Below are 17,032 nucleotides of genomic sequence, written 5' to 3' on the forward strand. Positions count from 1 at the left end.
ACATTTAAGGTAATAATTGATATGTATGTTCCTATTACCATTTTCTTAATTGTTTTGGGTTTGTTATTGTAGGTCTCTTCCTTCTCTTGTGTTTCCTGCACAGAGAAGTTCCTTTAGCATTTGTTGTAAAGCTGGTTTGGTTGTGCTGAATTCTCTTAACTTCTGCTTTTCTGTAAAGGTTTTAATTTCTCCATCAAATCTGAATGAGGTCCTTGCTGGGTAGAGTAATCTTGGTTGTAGAGTTTTCTCCTTCATCACTTTAAATATATCCTGCCACTAGCTTCTGGCTTGCAGAGTTTTTGCTGAAAGATCAGCTGTTAACCTTATGGGGATTCCTTTATGTGTTATTTGTTGTTTTTCCCTTGCTGCTTTTAATATTTGTTCTTTGTATTTAATTTTTGATAATTTGATTTATATGTCTTGGTGTGTTTCTCCTTGGATTTATCCTGTATGGGACTCTCTCTATCCTGTATGAACTTGATTAACTATTTTCTTTTACATATTAGGGAAGTTTTCATCTATAATCTCTTCAAATATTTTCTCAGTCCCTTTATTTTTCTCTTCTTCTTCTGGGACCCCTATAATTCGAATGTTGGTGTGTTTAATGTTGTCCCAGTGGTCTCTCAGACTGTCCTCAATTCTTTTCATTCTTTTTTCTTTATTCTGCTCTGCAGTAGTTATTTCCACTATTTTATCTTCCAGGTCACTTATCCGTTCTTCTGCCTCAGTTATTCTGCTATTGATTTCTTGTAGCAAATTTTGAATTTCATTTATTGTGTTGCTCATCATTGTTTGTTTGCTCTTTAGTTCTTCTAGGTCCTTGTTAAACGTTTCCTATATTTTCTCCATTCTATTTTCAAGATTTTGTATCATGTTTACTATCATTACTCTGAATTCTTTTTCAGGTAGACTGACTATTTCCTCTTCATTTTTTTGGTCTGGTGGGTTTTTACCTTGCTCCTTCATCTGCTGCATATTTCTCTGTTTTCTTATTTTGCTTAACTTACTGTGTTTGGAGTCTCCTTTTCACAGGCTGCAGGTTCATAGTTCCCATAGTTTTTGCTGTCTGCCCCCATTGGCTAAGGTTTGTTCAGTTGCTTGTGCAGGCTTCCTGGTTGAGGGGACTGGTGCCTGTGTTCTGGTGGGTGGGGCTGGATCTTGTCTTTCTGGTGGGCAGGTCCACCTCTGGTGGTGTGTTTTGGGGTGTCTGTGGCCTTATTATGATTTTAGGCAGCCTCTCTGCTAATGGGTGGGGTTGTGTTCCTGTCTTGCTTGTTGTTTGGCATAGTGTGTCCAGCACTATAGCTTGCTGGTCAGTGAATGGAGTTGGGTCTTGGCGTTGAGATGGAGATCTCTGAGAGATTTTTGTTGTATGATACTACGTGGAGCTGGGAGGTCTATTGTGGACCAGTGTCCTGAACTTGGCTCTCCCACGTCAGTGGCACAGCCCTGATGCCTGGCTGGAGCACCAAGAGCCTGTCCTCCACATGGCTCAGAATAAAAGGGAGGGAAAAAAGAAAGAAAAAAAAAAAGAAGATAAAATGAAATAAAATAAAATAAAGTTATTAAAAAATATTAAGAAAAAAATTTTTTAAGTAATTAAAAAGAACAAAAAAACAGACAGAACCCTAGGACCAATGGTTAAAGCAAAGCTATACAGACAAAATCACACACAGAAGCATACACATACACACTCACAAAAAGAGAAAAAGTGAAAAAATATATATATCATTGCTCCGAAAGTCCACCTCCTCAATTTGGGATGATTCATTGTCTATTCAGGTATTCCAGAGATGCAGGTACATCAAGTTGATGGTGGAGCTTTAATCCGCTGCTTCTGAGGCTGCTGGGAGAGGTTTCCCTTTCTCTTCTTTGTTCGCACAGCTCCCGGGGTTCAGCTTTGGATTTGGCCCCGCCTCTGCATGTAGGTCGCCTGAGGGCATCTGTTCTTCGCTCAGACAGGACGGGGTTAAAGGAGCAGCTGATTTGGGGGCTCTGGCTCACTCAGGCCGGGGGGAGGGAGGGGCACGGATTCAGGGCGAGCCTGCAGCGGCAGAGGCCGGCGTGACGCTGCACCAGCCTGAGGCGCGCCGCGCGTTCTCCCGGGGAAGTTTTCCCTGGATCACAGGACCCGTCACGCTTTGCCCTCCGCACCCCTGTGGCTGAGCTCTCCTCCGCGGCTCCGAAGCTTCCCCCTCCGCTACCTGCAGTCTCTGCCCGCGAAGGGGCTCCTAGTTTGTGGAAACCTTTCCTCCTTCACAGCTCCCTCCCAGAGGTGCAAGTCCCGTCCCTATTCTTTTGTCTCTGTTTTTTCTTTTTTCTTTTGCCCTACCCAGGTACATGGGGATTTTCTTGCCTTTTGGGAGGTCTGAGGTTTTCTGCCAGCGTTCAGTAGGTGTTCTATAGGAGCAGTTCCACATGTAGATGTATTTCTGATGTATTTGTGGGGAGGAAGGTGATCTCCACGTCTTACTCTTCCGCCATCTTGAAGCTCCTCCCTGTATTAAGTTTCTTGTTTAAAAATCATCTAAATTTGTTTAGTACTCAAAAAACTTTGAAGTCCCACTTTGTACCAGGAATTATGTATTTAATAAAGTGGAGGATACAAAACAGCAATCTTTCCTGACTCCGTGGAAACTTATAGATAATTGGTACAATAAATGTTAATCATAAAAAATATAGATTAAAAAATTTAACTGTGATATTACTGTAAAGAGAGGAACATGTTGCTGTATTGGAGTGACATGAGCTAGCTTGGGGGTGGGTCAGGTTGTCAGGGAAGTTTTACCCCAAGCTATAGATGTTTACATTGAGATCTAAAGGATGAGTGAGAGTGAATTCAGTAATTCCTTGAGGAATGGCAGGTTCCTAAGATTCTTCCAATCAAGGAAGACTGTATATTCAAAACTATTGGTTCTCACATTTGGCTAAACTTTGGAACCATCTTGGAAACTTTAAAAAATACCGATACCTGAACCTGAAAAATAAGATACTGATACCTGGATCACATGCCTAGAAAGTCTGATTTAATTGGCATGGCATATGGCTTTGGCATTGGGATGTTTTTTAACTCCCCAAGTGGTTCTTTTATACTTCTATGCTTCAGAAACAGTTTAAATCCTTAAGGCAGAAGAATTGTGTCTAACTCGAGAAACTGAGGGCAGACTAGTGTGGTTGGAGTCCAAAGAATGAGAAGAAATGCGATATGACCTGAGACTGACTGTAAAATGTGACACATCACACAGGTTTTTGTTGGCCACATTGGAAGTCTGGTCTTTATCTGGAGAAACATAGAAAACTATGGAAAGATCTTAGGCAGAGGACATCATATCTACATGTATGTTTATGTTTGCAGTGTAGAATAAAGATTGTAAAAGAGAAGCTATGAAGTTAACTTGGACTGTGATGGTGGCAAGGAGATGCTGTGAAGTGGATTTGAGAGGTTTTTTTTGAGGAGTTGAAATTGGCAGACTGGCAATTGATTAAATATGAGAGATGGTAAGACTGACTTCTTGGTTTCTGGCTAGTAGAACCGGATGGATGCTAAGGGGTAGATTATGAGCTTAATCTTATGATATTGGAGGTGCCTTTGAGATATCTAAGCAGAGATGTTGAAGAGATAGAATATAAGGAGACGTCTGAGCATGAGATTTTCAGTTGTTTGGGAGCAAAGATCTAAAGTGCAATAGCTTTACATTAAACCTTGTAGGTTTTATAAAAATAATTATTTTAGTTGTATAAAACACTATTGTAATAGGCACTGGGCACCTACAGATGATTAAGATGAGGAGATAGGAAAGACTGAGAATTCTAATGTGATTTTAAAATGAAGATCCCTTTAAAACATCTCAAGGTAGCATGGAATGAAAGAGAAGAAATCCAGCAACTTTTATCAGATTGTAATCATTAAATGCTAAAATATTATTAGGAAGAAAATTCTGATCAGAAAGAAAAGGAGAGCTAATTGAATTTTAGTGACAGGAATCATCTTGAAGAATCACAAAAATTGTCAGGGGTACAATATTACAGTAGGACACAATATCAGATTGGGGATATTTTGGTTTTTATTCAGCTTAAACTAGAGACTAGCCAAAAAGATAGAAGAATAAAGAGGACAGCAGGAGTTTTAATGTATGCATTCGTTTATCAGACGTCTATTAGGACCTGTCATGTACCAGTACACCAATGCTATGATAAGGACTAGGGCTACAACAATAGACAAGGTAAGAATTATTCAGCTTCACAGAGTTTATAGTCTCCTATCCTACTTAAAACAAGAAAAATAAGAGTTTGTTTATTTGAGAAAGTGTCCCTGGTTAGCTTTTGCAAAGGAAGCCAGTAAAAAGAATGCCTTTGTTTGATAAGGTTAAGTAGCCATTCTATGAGATTGCATCTGCTGGGTGTTAGGGCATGTCTTAGGGCAGTGAAGATTCTGATTTAATTGTTCTGGGATTAGGCAGGGCATCAGAATTTTATAAAGCTTTCCGGTTATTTTAATATGCAGCCAAAGTTGAGAAGTATGTTTAGCTTTAGAAGTATGTTTCATCGCTAAAACTAGTGACTCCAGATGATGAGGCTGAGAAAGGAACAACAACAAAATGCTGATTGTATAGGAATAATAATAATGAACACTTCTTTAGTTTTTATGTGCCAAGAACACTGCTAAACACTTGACATATATTAAGTCAGTTAACAGTCCCACCAGTCCTATAAGGAAGCCATTTTTACTCTTCGCATTTGAGAGGGAACAAAGGCCCAGTGGCCACACCCAGCAAGTGTCAGAGCAGGTCCTTGAACATAAGCAGTCTGGTTCTGGAGTTCCTGATCTTAACCACTATGCTGTATTTTCTCTAAATATAATGTAATAGTAATTTTACACTAAGAATTATAAACAAAGTGAAAACATATAATAATGGCAGAGTATCATTAAACCAGTCAGATACCAGTTGATAACTGAGTGGTGATTGTAGCGCCATAAACACCTTTGAGCTATTTCCTCATATATATACGCAGAAAGATAGATATGGATATACAGCTTCTTAATTTGTGGAAATCAGTTAACAAGTTTGTCTTGTTGTACATGTACATGGTTACATAGTACAGAAGGTTTTGTCTTCAGCGGCAATGCAGGGAGATATAAGCTGTAGAATCAGGTAATTTTTTTTTCTGACTTTTCATTTTCTCCTGAAGGAAACTCTAATCGAAAGAACTACTCCTACTTCATGGTAATGACCAAGCTGTAGGAATAAAATCTTAGGAGGAAATAATCATCCCCTGGGGAACAAGTGTAACAAATTGAACCTATTTTACAGGTGGAAATACCATAAAGAAAATTATTACTGGAAGGATTACTGACACACTGTGTTCCTATACATGTCAAAGAAAAAAAAATCCCAATTTAACTCTATAAAACATGTATCTGAGTCAACCTGGCAAGTGTATTTTTTTCTTACACTTTCTATCCCATTACAGAAGTAATATCTACCAAATAATGCTGTGCACTTCTAAACGGCTAGCTTTCAGCTACTTCGTCCTGCTGTTGTCGTTCCCTCTTTTCCTCTGAAGGCTGAGAAAGCAAACAAAGGAAACGTAGTGCTCGGGAGCATCTGGCCCCAGTGCTGTGGACACTGTGTGTCCTGAAGCTGGAACTTTGGTACTATAGCCAGGCTTGGTTTGTTCATATGAATACAGTCTAGTACATGTAGGGGATTCTGTTTGGTATTCAGTTAAGAGCTCTCTTGACTCCTGTTATTAAAGCCTACAAACTATTGAGTGTAAAATTAAACAGTTCGGCTCTTTTTGACATTGTAACATTGCCTGAAAAATAGTGATGTAAAACCCAAGTCAAATGTCATTCTTTAAAGCCCATGGGCAAATGAAAAGTGAAAACATTGAGAGGAAAAGAGTAAATGTCTAAAACTTGGTCATTTACTAATGACACAGTATATAATGTTAGGAACATGCTACTGTGCTCATGCAAATACATCAACCAGTCTGTTGAACACAGATATTACATTGATTTTAACAGAAAACTGCAGGGTTATTATTGCGAAAGCTCCAATGAAGGAAATAATTAAAACATTCAGCATTTTAGGGTTTTAAAATTACTTTAGGCAATAACCAGAAAATACTATAGGAAATCGATATTCTGTAATTGAAAGGAAATTGAATTGGTCTTTATTTTTTTAATCCCTTTTAAATTTTCTCTAGACTGCCAGACCATGGAAGACAGAGAATGTTGTTTTGCCATCAGCAGTGTGACTTTCTGTAAATCTCATGTGCTACAGAGACCACTTTTATTATTTTTACTTAGAAAGTGCTCAGCTGAATAGATAGTATTATGAAATGTCGTGTGCATTATCTTTGTTAGTCTCTGGCCTCATTGTTTAAAACTAAAACAAAAACACAACCAGACAAAAACAACCTTCTCCACATGAGCAAAGTCAAGTTAAAGACGTTTCAAACAATGAAACCAGAGAAGTTGTTAGATAAGTCTCACACTTGAACCTGAGTGAAGTTCTTTTAGTTCTTATCAAACACTATGCCTGTCAATCTTGCTATGCTGCAAGGACTGTGACCCACTGTAGATACAAATTCAGTTTAGATCTATGTGGACCTAACTCATTTTTCTTGCTTATTATTGGAAGGAGTTTTTACAATCAAACAAAATAGCTTGAAGTGAATCTCAGGGAGGTGACTGGATATGAACAGAAGTTAAGGAATCTTAAAACTTGAGTAATCCTTCAGAAAGGTGTGTATAATCAGCCTTTCCCTTATAATGAGGATAATAATGATAACTTCCTCATTGGGTGGTTTTGATAATAAATTAATTAATATATGAAAAGCTCTCAGATGATTAGCACATACTGTGCACTATGTATGTGTTATAATAATTTTTATAAAAATGACATTGATGGTGATGATTTTGCCTTTTAAATTTTCTTGCCAAAAGATGAATTCACTCACTATTATTTTGAGCCAGCCACTTAACAGTACCGAGGCTTATTTTCCTTGACTATTAAAATAGGAGTACTATCTTCTCTACCTTCCTTAAATAGATCGTGTTTATGAAAAGAATTTTTTAAGCTATAAAACAGTACGGCAACTAACAATACTGAATCTGGACTTTAACAAGCAATAGTTACATGTATATATATGGCTGAGTCACTTTGCTGTACACCTGAAACTAACACAACATTGTTAATCAACTATATACTCCAATATAAAATTAAAAGTTAAAAAAAAGCACATCAGTTTAAATCCTAATTTCATCTCTTTGTAAATAGGTGACCTTAACTGAGTCCTTAATTTTTATGTCTATACAGTAATATTGGTAACAGCACCATCTCATAAAGTTATTTTGAGTCTTAAATGAGATCATGTATGAAAAGCTCCGTACATGGCTGATGCATAGAAAGTATTCCAAAAAATGTAAAAAAAAAAAAAAAAAGTTCTAGTCAATGTAGGAAATGAGTATTATTATTATTATAATTTTTTAATGATTTCTTTGTTACAACCTATGTTGATATGTGATGAGTGGATATACTTTATTTCTAGTTTTCCAGAGAATCTGTATCCTGAAATATCTCTGTATCAAAATTTCATCTCTAGTCTTTGGTGACCACAGCTAACATTCAGATAACATTAAGTATTGGAGTGGGTGAATATGAAGGAATACCTGAGTTTAGTAAAAGGAGTTACCAGTCTTAAAATCTAGACTGTTGTTAAGAACAGGAACAACTTTTCAACTTTCTAAGTACTATAATCAAAAGACATGTGACTCAGGGGCTTCCCTGGTGGCGCAGTGGTTGCGCGTCCGCCTGCCGATGCAGGGGACGCAGGTTCGTGCCCCGGTCCGGGAGGATCCCACATGCCGCGGAGCGACTGGGCCCGTGAGCCACGGCCGCTGCGCCTGCGCGTCCGGAGCCTGTGCTCCGCAACGGGAGAGGCCACAGCGGCGAGAGGCCCGCGTAACGCGAAAAGCAAAAAAAAAAAAAAGAAGACATGTGAGTCAGATGGCAAAAAAAAAAAAAAGAAAGAAAACAGAAAAGTGAAAAACCTTCATAACGTAAACCTTTGTTTACGTTGTGACATCCACTTCTCTTCATAAAGCAGAAGAGAAAATTATGTGGCCTGTAGTATATATGAGAGAATCCGGCCAAACAATAAAAAAACTTCATATCAACTTATTGACCTGCCCACCGTGCACACACTTGATATGAAAAATAAACCTCCAAGGAAAGACTTTTATTGGCTCGGGTCAGACGACCAACTGTTAACAATTGCTAAACCAGAGAGTCAGAGTCATGAAAAAATTTGGATGATTTGGAACCCTTGTCTAGGGATGGAAAAAGAAAGCAGTTCTCCAAAAGGAGGGATGGGGTTAATGGCCATGCATGGTCACTGGAAGAAATCAGTGTGAATAAAAAAAAAAAAAAGGAAAAAAACAGGTGTGAATAAAAAAAAAAAAAAAGAGAGAGAGAGAGGGAAGGGGGGAGAAGAGAGAGAGAAGAAACACTATATATAGTACAAATAGTGTTGAAGTCACTGCCCAGGTCGGAAGATAAGATACAGCCACCTCCTTACCTCCTCCAAATGCTTTTTCGTTATTGTTATTTCAAACCCCCAAACCCTAGAATGCTCTAGAATTTTTCAATCACTGACTGTATTTAGTTATGTTTAAAGGAAGATATAATGAAGAAGCTGGAAATTATATATTTTTAACTGTTTGTCCAGAACGTTGTTGGAACAAACTAGTCAGCAGGTTTTGTTGGTATTCCAGTAGTAAATATTTTGACTAGTCAATACACCAAAATGCGATGTTCAAGTTGGCACTAACAGATGTCATATATCAATATTCAGGCAAACTGACAGCAGGTTCACCAAACTTAAAAAACAACTCCAAGGGAGAAAAAACCCCGTGTTTACTTTGGCAGTTTAAACGTATTAGTCATGAATAAGATCATGTCCTAAAAGCTATTAATTTAACTTAGAATCAAGTAATATAACGGTAAAAGGCAGATAGCGCATTGGAAATTTAGCTTTTCACTTTGTTTTAGATCTCTTTTTCCGCCAATATTATTTGGTCTAGGGAAATAAAATCTTCTTGAAGAAGTAATTAGAAAAAGTGCACATCAATAACTGTAATGAGGATAGACTTTGGTTGACCTCGGAAGAGAACAAAAGCTCAAAAGGAATTTCATAAGGTTTTAAATTTGTCAGGAGGACTACAATATCTCTGATAACTAGACTTTCAACACATTTGGATTTGCTAATTGGATCTAAGTTCTAATTAGACTTTTATGTCACTAAAAATGACGCACATCATTGTATGAATTTAATGTGCTTTTACCGTTGAAACCAACAATTAGCAGCCTTTTTCAAATTATTTCAATACGAAAAAAGCTGGCTTTTTGTTTACGTTGTGACATCCACTTCTCTTAAGATAGATTGTATACATTTTAGTTTTCTCAATTAAATACCATTTGTGGAGCTCAACGAGAAACTTGAGTTTTAATGGAAAGCGCCCCAATTGTCTATTTGTGGGGGAGACTGGCCAGTATGTCGGTGACTTCAGAAGCCGCCACAGAACGCAACGCAAGGAGATGGTGGTCCTTCGGAGGAAGCAGCACAAATAACCAGGCGCCCCTGTAAACCATTCAGTTACCCAAAACAGTCTCTGAATATGACTAAAAGTCTGTTACATCTTTAAAGCATGCGAGTATGGAATAAGTTCCCAAATGTGAAGGCTCATGGAGCTGGTATCAGGATTAATAGCATGATGCATCTTCCCAAGATACGCATTGCAAAATTCTCTTTGCAGTTTTGCTTCTTGGTCAGAGAGCTATCTGCTAATCCAAGTCACGGCACCTCTCTTTCCTCCTTATTTCTGATTTGAGAGTCACCCATTTTTATCCCATTGTGATTTATAGGCAGTAATTTTAAGACTGGTAGTCCTCAGATTTGGATATTACAAGACATAAGAACTACGTGAGAATGTAAAATTAAACCAGTACTTTGGAGAGCAAAGAACAGTTAATCGTTGCGAGACTTTAAGGAAAAGGCTGCTGCCAAGGTCTTCCAAACAGCTTGATAGCACTGACAAAAAAGGCAAATTACATTGTTTTAGGTACTGTGAATACTTGAAAACAACAAAGCCATATAGATGATTTTTTTCCCTCAAGTAAAAGCTGTAACCCCTCTAACCACATTAAAAATCTTACAGTTTTATGTTCCGTAAAAGCAGTGTAAGACCTAATTAAAACCACTGAAACTGTAAAAAAAAATCTAACTTGTGTAGTAATTGGTATATTAGAACAGGCATTATGCTAGAATTATATGTGCTATTATTTTTCCAATTAGTGTATTACTAGGACTGAGTTATTGGTGTATTTATAACTCCTCATTAAGTCAGATGTCCTCAGTGAGTCCCCTAAAGCATGTTGGATACTGTCATATGCCGTATGATGATATTTAAAAGCAGGAGATAGCATAGCATTTTTGCTTGCTTCATTTGCTATTAAAAAGGAAAAGCTGCACAGGACACTTCCTGTTATCAGTGACTCCAAGATTTACCACACAGTTCTCTGAAAGGCCTATATATATATAGGTGATTGGACTGTTCTTCAGGCAGAAAAGTGACCAAGCTATTTCTTCTTTCAGCTTGGGTGCTGGACTCCTGTCACGGGGCTGAATGGGTCCCTGACTGACAAGAAACTGGAGAATAACATGCGTGGAGTGGTCCTACGTGTGGTGACCGTTCTGGTAGGTCTGATCTGCCCCTTGCGGTTTTGGCTTCTGGATGTTCCTTTATCCTCCATTTCTCTATGTTTCATTAACTGATGTCATAATATTAAAGGAGCTGACTATGCATTCTAAGGGATTTGTAATGGTCATGTTTTCCAACCTTCAGTTTATGTGGATCAGAATCAGATTTTTACAGGCTTTTCCTTTAATTACAGTACTTTTGTCATAACTTTCTTAGACATTTTAGGCCAGATTTCCATCCTTCTACAGTTTCCTACACATGATAAAGTGAAGTTATCTCTCAGGCATTCTCACACTGAAGCCCTATGGTCTATGTAAATAAAGATAACCACGCCAAATAAGGGTAGATTTGATCAAACACGGTACATTCAGTAACACTAAAACATTAGCAGACGAAGAATATTTTTCTGGGAAGGACCTACTTCAAAGTAAAAATCATCCAATTGTTTCGTAAATAATATTTATTGAGTATCAACCGTATTCAAGCTCAGTGCTGGTTGCTGGGGACAGTGATGATTAAAATGGACAGATACGCTTCTGTCGTAAAAGAGCGTATCATCTAGTGATTCTGTGGCTGTTACATGGGATTATACATGTGAAACATTTCTTACAGTTTCATGTACTTCGTATAAAAAGCAATAAATGGCAACTGTTACCATTATTCGATACATTATTATTTTCTCACATGATACACAAATAAAATAAGATGTCGAAAGAAATAATCTTCAACAGTAAAATACTCACATGAGTACTCTCTAAATAGCCATAAAACATGAAGACGTATTCTCCCTGCCTGTTTCAATGTGATTAACCTTGTGCTACGTTATAGTACGTTTCAAAACCGAATAATCCATAGTTATTAACTTCAATTTTTTTCAGAAAAGCCCACTTGTTTTTAAATTTGAAAAAGTCTTTCTTATAGGCTAAAAAAATTGCAGAATTAGTAAACAGGAGAAATGGTCTTTTTTGGTATGTTGATGCTAATAGATGTTTATCGAGGTTTATAACAGCAATAGCTGTCCTTTGTACATTGTTTAATGCAATTTAAGCAGACTCAACATAATTTCATTGTCTAAAAGAAGGATCTGTGATATTCTCTATAAAAGGAAATTCAAACGAGTAATCTATCCTCCCTTTTTGCTGCCTATAATTTATTTTTAGTTATTGTTTTAATAAGATTTTTACTGTTTGGCAAATAATTATATTATGAATACTTGACAACTTAATTGTGAATGTGCTTCTGTATGTACTCAAACGTGTAGATATGCATTGACTAAAAGAAGACATTTAAAGTACAGTAAACTGTAATAGTCTCCACTCTAGTGATAAACATGGAAACTCAGGTGAAAACTGTAATAAAAGACCACATATGTGCTTTGCTTTTGTCTTTGACATTCATAGTTCAAGGCAAGCTAATCGCATTTAGTCATTCAACAAATATTTATTTAGTACTTACTATACGATAGACTTGGTAATGGGTTATTCATCTTATATGCATATTCATACCTCAAGGTATGCAAAGAATCTTACTGTAGAGAAGCACATATAACGAAACAGCGAAGATTTATTAATTACTTACTATGTGCCAGATACTGTACTAAGTCTTTTTCATCTGTTATCTTACTCAGTCCTCACGGTATCTACAATAAATACATAGTATTCTGATCCTAAGAATGTGGTTGAAGAAACTGAGACATACAGAGGTTGAAATAAATGTGGAAGATTATACAGATAGGAAGTAGCAGAGAGAACTGGGATTCAAATCCAGGATCTGACTGCAGATCTCTTAACTTCTGCCTTCTTAACGTTAATATAATCTCTCTCCTCCTACTGCGATAAGTGTACAAATTGAGGTAGCTATAGGATTTCCTTGACTTGATAGTTGGAAATGCTTAACTCTGAATAAGATGAAAGTGAGTTTTACTGGGAAAGCTTCACAGAACCAGTTATTTTAAATTCATTTCCAGGCTGAGCAGAACAATTGCTGTTTTGTGCTTGAAATGGTACTGCCTCACACAGTGTTAATACCTGCATGCCCCAGTCTCACCTTCATGATTCAGAATGGTCTGTTTCCTGCAAGCTGAGCCCAGCACCTATCCCGAATATGACTAGTGAATGAAGTTATGGAAACAGTCTCTTTCCCCCAAGTTTTCTGTGGTGCAATATGGATTTATCAGTTGGGTGCCCAGTTGAGTAAAAGGTGGCTACACTTTTTACACTCCCACAATATACAGCCGTTGTACTTAATAATTTCTCAGGCCTCCTGGCTCTTCCTGTAATTCTTATTTGAATGGAAACCAGCCATGCCTTTCTTATTTATTTCTTACAAGCACATTTCCGGGTCTAGCTCTTACGTATATGGCCTCGCAAGCTTCCTCCACCCAACACTGAAAATCACTCTTTCCTAAACCCACCCAGCAACTCTAAAATCACGATGTCAACTGAACCCTGAAACTCAGATTTGGTCTATATTAGACTTGATTTAGCAACCTAAACACAACCCCCTTGTATTCCAAGTATTTGCCTCCAGCCATTTCCAGAAGAGAGAAAGAGGAGGGAGGGCTCATGTGTAAAGCCCCTGAGGGAAGGTCTCTCAGCTTTTATTCCATTCTAACTGCGATCTAGTCCCAGTTACACACACACACACACACACACACCCTTTACTTCTTAGGAAAGTTATGCTATCGATGACACACGGGTTCATAAAATTGATTTTTCTTACCTAAGTTTTGAAACTCCTATTCCTATCACTATTAAAGATATTTCATTGACTTGAAGGAAATAATCTAATATTTATCTTAAACTAAATATTTCAGCACTATATTGTTTATGATGCCAGGGGCAAGTGAATGGTATTCAAATGGTTAATTAAAGAAAATTAAATAAAGGGATTATTAACAAATACTTTAAGTAAGGTTAAATAAGTCAACAAGAATGTTGAAATGCCAGGGCCTAGATGCACAGCAAGCCTTGACAACCCTGAAGACTGATGTGACATGGGAGAGAGCAGTGTTAACACATCTAGCTAGAGCCATGGGAGAAAAATCATATAATAGTAGCTGTGACCTTTGTTATGGGAAGAGGATGGAGAAGGAGAATCACTGTCAAACCACATTCAGGCAGTGAGGAGATGGAGAGGAGGTTACCCCAATGTGACTTCTCCTATCTTTCCATCTCTTTCCATTGTTTCCAATTGCAAATCCAACCAGAAATCAGAGGGCAAGGGAACCCAAGTAATGAAGACCATGAAGGTCAGCTTTCCAGGTCACAGAGCAGGGCAGTGAGGGACTGGAGGGGAAACAGGGAAAAAACCATCACCAGCATCTCTTATTTGATCAGACCTGTTAAGAACTTTACATGTGTTAACTTATTTAATTCTTATGAAAACTCTACAAGAGATGCACTGATTACATTAAAGGATGAAAATAAGGCTCAAAAGAATTAATTAAATCTCTGTGTCCGTATAACTAACAAGAGCCAGAGATGAGTTTCAAGCCCACAGATCCTGGTTCCGGTGACTACGTCCTTAGCCCTCTGACATTCTGTCTTTGGGATCAGAATGAATTCATATTAGGTTTAAATTAAATATAACTATTGAGATTGCAAATGTTATTGGATTAGTAATTTAGGAACTTTTTTTTAAATGGCATCACATAAGGATAACTTTATATTCAACCATCACCAAAGCCATGTAAGTGTCTTGGAAATGGAGGAAAAGAAAGAAAGAATGTGAATAAAATTCCCTCTGCTAAACTCTGTTTCCATATTTGGTCTGCTGATCTCTACATCTTACCAAGTGGGCCAAGTGTCTTACTATGAGGCACTTATTAAGATCATTTTTTTCCTTTTCACTTCTAAAGTTGTACAAGTATGGATAGCCATAAATGACCAATTATGGCATTCAATTTTTTCATAGTAATTCACAAAAGTTATTGGAAATATCACTGAGTTATAAATATCATCATAATAATTATGAATACTGGAAAGAAGTTGGCAACAAATGAAAAGAAAGATTTGAGAAGTTATCCTGTAAGAAGAAGTACAAGATATCTGAAAAACATAAACTGGCATTTAGAAAGAGATCACTGATAAATAACTCTTATTTTCTTGATTTAGTTTCATTTAAAACAGACACATGTCATCTCTGATGAAAGAGGAACTCACTCATAAATTGATTTGAGAAGTATTTATTGAGTGTCTCTTTCTAGGTGCTTGGGGTACATACAAAACAGAGAAAGATACTGATTTTGGGGAGTTTCATTGTAGCAGGACATCTACAGCTCTAAGAATATTTCTGAAACAATGCAATACCACTGTTCTACATTGAATACATTGTACAATGCAGTATTCCTTTGCCTAAAACTACCATAAACATAATTGTATAACTTTATATACATATATGATTGGAAATTTATGGTAGAGCAGTGGTGGTGCTTTTTCTGTATTTTATAAATTCAAAAACATACAATTTTTCATATTTTAATATCTTTGAATCAGGATGCATCTTTCAATTGATGTCTTCTTGCAGTTAAAATTGGCAGCATTTTTTGTCTTTATTAGTGGTAGGTAAAACAATTTTGCATCTTGCAATTGAAAACATTTTAGATTAAATAATATGTGGATGGTATCTTTACAAAATTAATTAAGTTAATGGATATTCCTGGAAACTTCACTTAACAAAATTGGGCATGAAGCCATCTTAAAGAGACAGACTATTTTAAAGAATACCTCCTGAAGAAAAGAAATAACACTAGGAAATGAAACCAATTTAAAAAAATAGGAGAGTAATAGCAATGAAAAAAATTACTATCTAAACTAAAAATGTCACTAGACTCATAGAAAGATAAACATAGAAAATATGCCAAGGCACATTTTTCACAGAACTAGAAAAAAAAATTTCACAATTTGTATGGAAACACAAAAGACCCCGAATAGCCAAAGCAATCTTGAGAAAGAAAAACAGAGCTGGAGGAATCAGGCCCCTGGACTTCAGACTATACTACAGAGCCACAGTAATCAAGACAGTATGGTACTGGCAAAAAAAAACAGAAATATAAATCAGTGGAACAGGATAGAAAGCCCAGAGATAAACCCATGCAGACATGGTCGCCTTATCTTTCATAAAGGAGGGAAGAATATACAATGGAGAAAAGACAGCCTCTTCAATAAGCGGTACTGGGAAAACTGGACAGCTACATGTAAAACAATGAAATTAGAACAATTCCTAACACCACACACAAAAATAAACTTAAAATGGATTAAAGGCCTAAATATAAGGCCAGACACCATAAAACTCTTAGAGGAAAACAGAGGCAGAAAATTCTATGACATAAATCACAGCAAGATCCTTTTTGACCTACCTCCTAGAGAAATGGAAATAAAAAAATAAATAAACAAATGGGACCTAATGAAACTTAAAGGCGGATTATGAGATGTATGCAAATCAAAATTACAGTGAGGTATCACCTCACACCAGTCAGAATGGCCATCATCAAAAAGTCTACAAACAATAAATGCTGGAGACGGTGTAGAGAAAAGGGAACCCTCTTGCACTGTTGGTGGGAATGTAAACTGATACAGCCACTATGGAGAACAGTATGGAGGTTCCTTAAAAAACTAAAAAATAGAACTACCATATGACCCAGCAATACCACTACTGGGCATATACCCTAAGAAAACCGTAATTCAAAAAGAGTCATGTACCAAAATGTTCATTGCAGCTCTATTTACAATAGACAGGACATGGAGGTAACCTAAGTGTCCATCGACAGATGAATGGATAAAAAAGATATGACACATATATACAATGGAATATTACTCAGCCATAAAAAGAAACGAAACTGAGTTATTTGTAGTGAGGTGGATGGACCTAGAGTCAGTCATACAGAGTGAAGTAAGTCAGAAAGAGAAAAACAAATACCATATGCTAACACATATACTTGGAATCTAAAAAAAAATGGTTCTGAAGAACGTAGGGGCAGGACATGAATAAAGACACAGACGTAGAGAATGGACTTAAGGACACGGGGAGGGGGAAGGGTAAGCTGGGACGAAGTGGGAGAGTGATATGGACATATATACACTACCAAATGTAAAATAGATAGCTAGTGAGGGGTTTCCCTGGTGGCGCAGTGGTTGCGCGTCCGCCTGCCGATGCAGGGGAACCGGGTTCGCGCCCCGGTCCGGGAGGATCCCACATGCTGCGGAGCGGCTGGGCCCGTGAGCCATGGCCGCTGGGCCTGCGCGTCCGGAGCCTGTGCTCCGC

At 37.3% G+C, this 17,032-nt stretch overlaps 1 protein-coding gene across 2 annotated transcripts in view; it reads left to right on the forward strand.

Moving 5' to 3' along the window:
* The window catches only part of GRID2 (glutamate ionotropic receptor delta type subunit 2), a 1,406,179-nt gene that overhangs the window by 1,038,252 nt on the left and 350,895 nt on the right, over positions 1-17,032 (forward strand). For both annotated transcript variants that reach the window (XM_024126697.2, XM_024126698.2), the window contains one exon: positions 10,663-10,764. In XM_024126697.2, coding sequence (XP_023982465.1) covers positions 10,663-10,764 — 102 coding nt within the window. The remainder of the gene's footprint in view (positions 1-10,662; positions 10,765-17,032) is intronic.

Source organism: Physeter macrocephalus, chromosome 7 (assembly GCF_002837175.3).
Source record: "Physeter macrocephalus isolate SW-GA chromosome 7, ASM283717v5, whole genome shotgun sequence".
Lineage (NCBI taxonomy): Eukaryota > Metazoa > Chordata > Mammalia > Artiodactyla > Physeteridae > Physeter > Physeter macrocephalus.